A 7945-nucleotide genomic window follows, 5' to 3' on the forward strand; every position below is an offset into this window, starting at 1 on the left:
TAAATTCTAGTTATAGCAGTGTTTCTCATACCGCCATCTTGTGGTTTTCTTTGGTTATCGTAGACTTACGACATTTATCGCCTGCAGAACTTTTTCCGCGACCTGGTACGTGTAGTTTGGATGATCTGCTATTTCGTTATTTTGTGTTAATCCTTCTCTGTATTTTTTTCTGTTTGTACATATTTCGCACGAAAGCGTAATATCAAAGCACAAATGAAAAATGTTTACAACTTTCTTCCCTTTTTCGTGCGGTGCCGAGGTTTTTCTTGTGCTAGGTACCCAATTTCAAATTTCTTCAGTTTTTATCTTTTCTCTTCACTGTAGGTCTAATGACATATGTTTATTTATCGTCTTGGCTGTCAGTTTGAAACCCTTCGATTAATACATTTGTTCCCTAGGCATGCTAGGGTACTCCTCTGTATGTGAAATGTTTCATATTCATGTGTCATAGACCTAGACTTATTTTTCCGTTTTCCCTTTTATGTTGGTACAACTGGTGTTGATGCAGAACACCCCCACGCGCAAGTTTGGTTCAACTGGTGTGCGTGTGGGTACTTCTCGTTTGGTGCACGCTCAGGGTGAGAGTGACTTCGCATTGTTTGCATTTTGCTTGTTTGCTAGATTGACGTTCAATGTTGTGTGCATGTATGAGGGTATGAAAAGTGGAAGGAAGTGGGAGAAAGGGGGAGGGAGGGGAAGAAAGACAGAAATATATATATAGAGAGAAAGCCTGACAGAGGGAATGGGTGTGGCTGAGTGAGTGCTCTATCATGAGAGAGTTTGTTTGCTTGCCTATCTACAATCTTCCTGCTGGGAGGCAGAACCATCGCTAAATGCTGTGCTAGGCGCTCAAGTGTAAAGCTCCCGCATTTTTGATTAAAATACAGTGGTGGCATTTTTTTAATTTTTTTTTTTGAGAAATTTTGGTCTGAGACATGATAGGACTAGAAGTCTCGGCAACCTCTTGCCAGCCTGTAGCCCGCTTTAAATCGTACTTTTTTTTCGTTTGACTCGTTCAGTTACAAACAGAACTTTTCGTGCTTAAGCATGACATTTTTACACTCGCGTCTTGAATTCTTTATGTTGAGAGGTATGTTTCCTCACACTTGTGTTTTTTTATACGCACTGCCGCCGATCCGCAACTGTCACATCCGCCCGACGTCCTTGTCGTGACGTTGTCGTTTACATTCTCCGAGTTAAATTGCAGGAAAGGGGGAGCTTCACTGGAGTTGCATTTTACAGGTACAGCCGTACACACCGTTCCACATACCAACAATGATGCGCTACGTGGTTCTGCCTCTCACCTACAGGATGAAAAACCTCGAAAGCTCAGTTCCGGAACGGTTCCGGTATGAATACAAAGACGTGAGTGTCCCCATGCCCGCATGTCGAACGCCCCTCAACGTGACGGGGGAAGCACCTTGATGACACGGACAAGCATCTGAGCACAGTTCTGACCAGCTGGTCGTAAATGCATTACCAAGCCCGAAAACAGTCAAGGTACCGGTGTCTTGAAAGACACGGCGTATCTCTCGCACTCACGGCTGCACAGTTGCACACACACGCACACACACACACACATCAGCATGCATGTCGCGGCCGCAGTCCACCGCGTTAAGAAGTCCCCGCTGTGTACTAAGTTATTACTTGCTCCAGAACTTCGACGATGAGACGAGGTCCATCCGCGCCCAGACCGCCGCCCTGCTCAAGAGGGTCCACTCGCCCATCCCACGCTCCAGAGGCCCCTTGCACGTCGTGCTGCCGACGCCCAGGTCAGTGTGAGCCGCCGTGCGGCCCCACGAGACAGAACTCGTTGGTAGTCGGCCCAACGGGAGCCTATTGGCGCCTGCGAGACTCCGGGTAGGCCACCCCGCAGCACATGCATGCACAGCAGACAAGATGTTGCCCACCTGCCAGGGGCCGACCTACTTGCTCGTCATTCGACCTGCCAAGTCCAGCCTGTGCAAGCACTCAAGGCGCCTGACAGGTGGGCAACATCTTGCCTGTGATGCATGCGTGTGCTGCGGGCTGGCCTGCCGTGAGTCTCGCAGGCGCCAAGCTCCAAACAATACTATATTAGTGGTGACTGACTGATCCGGCCAGCCCACATTCGTAGTCCACTGATCGTCTCCGCCTCGTATGTACGCGTGCCACCCGCCCGCACCAACGCGTGCGGAGAAGTCTCACTACCAAAGTGGGCGTGGCCAACCTGTTGATTAAATTCCGTTCCGTGTTTCCAGCTCCTTCATGGAGACCCCCGTCCCTCACCGCCACACCTCCGACCACTACATCGAGGGCCTGCTGGCGCCCATCAGCAAGGTGCAGCGCGACGTCGCCTCTCGGTCCTTCTACGTCGAGCACCCCCGCCCCTACATCGGTGAGTGAGCACTGGGTACGCGGCGGTCATGGTCATACTCATATAGAAACTCAAGCGTACACCGATTTTACTGTATTTTTCTTGGTATGTTTTCTAAATTGTTTTCCTTTAGTTTTCCGATTTTATCTGATTTTCTTTCTAATTTTTAAATTGATCTATCTCCGGTTATTTTTTCTCTTGTATTTTTGGTGGGGAGCACTGATTTTCGTTTGAGTGAAGTACCCTTCGGACATACCCCGCGGGGCGGCCTGCGCGGCCTGCTGCCCCGCCGAGCCGCATTCCTCGCCCACTAAAATAGAACCGTTAACCAGATCGCGGCCGCTCGGGCGCTGGGTATCGCCACCGAGAGCGAATGCGCACAGGGGTATGGTCGTGACGGACTCGCCGTGTTCCAGGCAAGGGCCACCTGGCGTGCGTGAGCTTCGCGGGCGGCAAGGCTTACGGCAAGCGCAGGAGCCACTACGACGTGCCGGAGGACCACCACAACGTGCAGGACGACATCGCGACGCTGTCCTACTACAACCGAGCGCGGGCCGTCGCCAACGGCCAGGAGCCTGGTCCAGAGCCAGCAGGTAAACGCCAAGGCTTCTGTCATGTCTCCTACCTTAGCTCAGCTCCGGGGGCCGCCTCGCCGGTAGGCAACGGCGCGTACGCGTGTAGGCGTGCGATCTCGTTGCCTACCGACGAGGCGCCCCCCCCCCCCACTGGATCACATTTGGGTTATTCATGTTGGCCACCGCTTGCGCCAAGAAATGGCCAAAAACCACCGACGTTTATTAGGGTGGTCGGTCAGCGCCGTTCTTTCTTTCGGCTATATTGCACCGGATACAGGCGTGCGGGAAGGTTGCACACTCGCAGGGCTCAGTAAGGTGAGCGACGATATAGGGTAGCCCGCCCGCTCGCCTGCATCCGGTACAATATAACTAAAAGAAAGAACGAGGCAGACCGACCACTATGTACTGCTAGAATAGAATTCCTCAGGTGGCAATCTCCTTACGTCTGCCGTTCTCATTTCCAGCCTCCAGCAGCAGAAAAGCTCGCCAATACAGACCATCAACAGACTCAGTAAGCATCCCTGATTTTGATTCTGATTCTGAATCTTAAATTAAATCATCTTGTTAATCAGATCAGTTGAAGTATATTTCATATAAGTAATCAACGGTCATAATTTTATGTTTTTCGTATTCCCCCGCGCGCTGTGTTTTCAGCTACTAATTGTATAGTAAACAGCAAAACAAGCCTCGTGCACGAAAATGACAGTGTGCTGCACTTTTTTTTAAATCTTTTATTCAACTCAATTGTTACTTTTTGTTTTGTGACGAAATGGCACGTGCAGTGCCCTTTATTTCCGGGGCAGACCCCAGGACAAGGCTTTGTCAAACTTCTCGACTTGAGTTGAGCTATTCATCCAAATGACCAAGGGAGTTTGCATGACTCATTCTATGGAAAATAAAAATCATGTGCACGGAGCTATATCTCACTTCTTCCGCTTTTCTATACTGTTGATTCAATTTATTTTACTTTCAACTTGTGGCATTGTTCTATATAAAACTTCTTCTTTGCAAACATCCAACGCTGTAAATACTTCGCTCTTACCCGTAGGCTCTATCTTCTTACATAAATCCCCTTCTGCCCTGAACCACTAACAGATGTTTCACTCCGCTCATGCGTTTTCAGAAATGGACACTCTAAAAAGAAATACAGTTGTATCTATGTTCAGCTCCCAGAATCCTGTTCATCCAATAAATCAGTTATTATTTTTTAAGCATTTAACTAAACAATGCAGTGTAAAGAACTATTTCATCATTTTCTCATACATACGTTAGAATATCGTACATTACATTGCACGCCGAATTGAAAGTATGCAGTTCTTTTTCTCTCTCTATCTCTGATGAAATTCCTTTACTAGTGCTAGCTGATGGATGTGAGCCCTGTGTGCAGGCGGCCAAGGACGTTCCCGAGGGAGTGCCGTCCACCATCCCAGAGGAGGCGGCTGCACGCGAGGAGCCTTAGGGCGAGCCTTAGGGTGCGAGATGTGCTTTGTTGTCCTGTGCTCGCCCCGTGTGCTGCCTGCTTGCTTTCCCCGTGACAGGTGTCCCCAGTGCTGCATGCCCCGTGTCGCCCCGTCCCCCCTCATGCTCCCCGAGCTCCTCTCTGGTGCCCCTCTCTCTCCTCACTTCCTCCGTGTTCTTCCAGGCGGCCAAGGCGGAGCCCAAGGCGGCGGAGCCCGCTCCCGCAGCTGCCCCACGGTCGGCCGCCGCCCCTATCCGACAGGCGTCAGTCAAGGAAGATCCGGTGGCCGAGGCCGCTGCCGAGGCAGAGCTGGCTGCCGAGACCAAGGCCGAGCCCGCCCCCGTCACCAACGGCGTGGCTGAAGCCGATGACGAGGCCGCCAGGCTAGCCGCCGAGGAAGCCGAACTGGAGAGACAGCTGGAGGCCGAGCTGCGCGCCGAGATGGAGGCCAAGGAAGCGAAAAAGGCGAAGAAGGCAGCCGCCAAGAAGGCCGCCGATGAGGCAGAGGCAAAGAAGGCTGCCGAGGCAGCCGAAGCCAAGAAGGCTGCCGAAGAGGCTGCTGCGAAGAAGGCAGAGGAGGAAGCGGCTGCAGCAGCTGCATCTGAGGCAGAGGCAGCGGCTGCAGCTGCAGCAGCGGCTGAGGCCGAGGCGGCCGCCGCAGCGGCTAAGAAGGCCGCCGAGGAGGAGGCTGAACTGGAGAAACTCGTGGCTGCTGAGCTGGAGGCTGAGCGACTGGCCGCTGAGGCAAAGAAAGCCGAGGAGGAGCAGGCTGCGGCGGAGGCCACTGCACAACCCGCGGAACCCGCAGCAGAAGAACAGCAGGAAGTAAGCAACGACCAGGAGGCAACCGAAGCCGAGGTTGAGGCCGAGCCCGAGGCCGAGCCTGAGGCCGTTGTCGAGGCCGAAACCGAGGCGCCCGTCGAGGAGGCGGAGCCTGAACCCGAACCTACTCCCGAGCCTGCCGATGAGCCCGAACCCGAACCTGAACCCGAGGTGGCCGAGGCCGAGCCGGAACCTGAGACGGCCGCCTCCCCCGAGCCAGAGGCCATCGCCGAGGACGACCCCGTCGTCGAGGAGCCCGCCTCTGAGGCGCAAAAGGACGATGTTGAGGACGCCAAGTCGGACGAAGACGCCGGCTGGCCTCTGGACGAGGAGTGAGGGGGCCGTGGGGAAGGCCAAGGCCTTGGCCTCGGCCACCGCCGGACCCAAGCGCGCTACGACTCCGCCCCGCGGACCTGAGTTACCTGCCTCAACAGTCCTGAAGCAGCCTAACTCGTTCCCGGGGTCGAGACATTATCATGTGTTTGTCCTTTTGGTGTTTCGTGTGACGTTGGACCGAGTCCTACTATAGTCTCGCATCTAACACAATCCCCTGATCGTAAGCTGCTGTGATCGTCCCTAGGCTTACTCATCGCAGGTACTCACGCCTCGAGCACCCACTAGTCATACATTTCACACCAGTTGGCCAACGAGTGAAACGCGGAATCCCATTGTTCATAGGACATTAGCAGAAGTGGTAAGACTGTTTTCATCGTTCATAATTTACAGATAGGAGTCACGATATGTAACAAAATCATGTACTCTGCACAATCTATCCGAATAAATCGCGAAAATCAAATAATGTTGTCGTTCAGTTGACGGCAAATATATTTTTGACTGCCATTTTAAAATTTTTATTTTGTTTTTTGTTTTTGAGAGTTTTGAATTTTTGTTTTTGATTAAGAGTCCTGAGCCTCCGTTTACGGTGGTTCTTTGGTACTCTCTGTTGGGTTGGTGGAACGCAAAATATTTTTATAGCTGCGTTCCCAAACCAAATATCTTAAATTTCAGAATTTTTGCTTATTGGAAAATCACGGTAAGTCAGCAACATTCGTTCATGGTGCATGTTGGATATTAGCATTTATCTGTGTGCACGATTTCGTGTACTGTACATACTATGTCTCTCACTGGCATTTATAACAAGAAAAAGCAGAGTAATAATAATTGTAAATACCCCTCTTTTTTAGTGTTCAAAATTTTATAAATATGGACACAATAGATTTTAGTCGTTTGTAACAAAGCAATTTTTTTCCTTTTCGTCTTGTGTGGTAACAAAATAAGTAGGTATCAGCATGAACCATTTCACATGTACATATTCTTTCACTATCTTTCTCTCTTTCCGCTTGCGCTCTTAATGTGCACTGTTAGTTTGGGAAATATGTGGGTGGGAAAGCGGGGTGGGGGTTAACATAAGTTTGAAGGTGCATTCGTACTATCAAGCGATTCATGGCACAAACTCTTTCTCGTTGCATCTTACATGTGGTTGATCCGGAACTTTTCTGTATCTGTGCGCTTGAGTGACAACTTGGCTTCAATTTTTGTTAGAAAATCTGCTGGATATTTTGTGTGTTTTTTTGTACTATTGCGGGCCCTGATTTTTTTAAAAAAATATTGGAGCCTGATAAGTAAGTCGTCGGTCAGCTACCAGCGTAAGTCCTTTGACACCTGTCCTTCATAATTTGATCCAAAGGACACAGATATAGAGTAATAATTCAAACCCTCACCAAAATGCCCCCTTGAAAAAGCTTAACACCCTGTCTTTCATTTCCAGGCAAATTAGGACAATTCCAGAAAGAATCCCAACTTAAAATTTAGGTAATTGTTAATTTGTTTCGTTTTACAATAACTAACGCTATCCCCGTTGAACTCGGCGTATCAGTGTTCTCAGCCCCGTACGGTCTACTCCGCTACCGCTTTCGCGAGTGTCATAGAGGAAATGTCGTGTTCATCGACACTTTAGGTTGGGAACATTTCGAAAAACATTCCTACTTAGCCTGAGATGCCCTTTCACTGCGGTGTCCCTATAAGGGATTATCCAGAAAGTACATCCGTCATGCACCGTAACAAAACTGCCAAATTCAGCCCCTGCAAGCTCTCATGGCGCCTGATAGGTAGGCAACATCTTGCCTGCCGTGCATACGTGTACTGCGGGTTGGCCTGCCCTGAGCTTCGCAGGCGGCGAGCCGACCAAATGTGCCGGATAAATCTGAGTGAAACGGACATGCTTCTGGACGATCCCTAATGCATCATCCCGTTCCCCGAGGAGGCGCGGGGGAACATCGAGCGCTCCAACGTTCACTTGGCCCAGTACTTGCGCTGGGCGCTGTGGGTGGGCCACCGTCTTCACACAGCTGCTCGGCGGGTTTTCCTACCCAGCGCGTTGCAGGCGCTCTCGGGAAACTTCCATTGTGGGGCTGGTTTGGCGTGGCTTCCGCTTCCGACTTATTGTTTTAAGTACTCAAGTGTCAGAGAGTGCGTTCAAATGTACGACGAAAGCACTCTGTGACACGTACGCAAATAAAGTAGGGGACTGTCTAAAAAAGCAGGTAAAACGAATAAGGACCCGGCGGACACGCAACACGTAAGCTTTGCATCTTTGTACCCATCACCGCCAAGTATGGGAGGGAAGAAAATCTTGAGAGAATTAATGTAGCAGTCGGGCTGCGAAAGCAGAACCCACTGCCGCCGTTCCACACACAGTATTTCAAGGCTGGCGGTATCTCCCCCCCCCCCAAA

At 50.7% G+C, this 7945-nt stretch overlaps 1 protein-coding gene across 1 annotated transcript; it reads left to right on the plus strand.

Annotated features, from left to right (window-relative positions):
* Positions 1-1242: 1242 nt before the first annotated feature.
* On the plus strand, positions 1243-6011 carry LOC113216184 (myristoylated alanine-rich C-kinase substrate-like; the record flags this gene model as incomplete). The annotated part of the gene is given in 6 exon segments (XM_052266609.1): positions 1243-1365; positions 1657-1772; positions 2241-2377; positions 2773-2949; positions 3396-3442; positions 4574-6011. Coding segments are annotated over 6 exon segments (1575 nt in total), but the record flags the coding sequence as incomplete, so codon positions are not given.
* Between the last annotated feature and the right edge of the window lie 1934 nt (positions 6012-7945).

Source organism: Frankliniella occidentalis, unplaced genomic scaffold, assembly GCF_000697945.3.
Source record: "Frankliniella occidentalis isolate FOCC.00 unplaced genomic scaffold, Focc_3.1 Scaffold41, whole genome shotgun sequence".
Taxonomy (NCBI): Eukaryota; Metazoa; Arthropoda; class Insecta; order Thysanoptera; family Thripidae; genus Frankliniella; species Frankliniella occidentalis.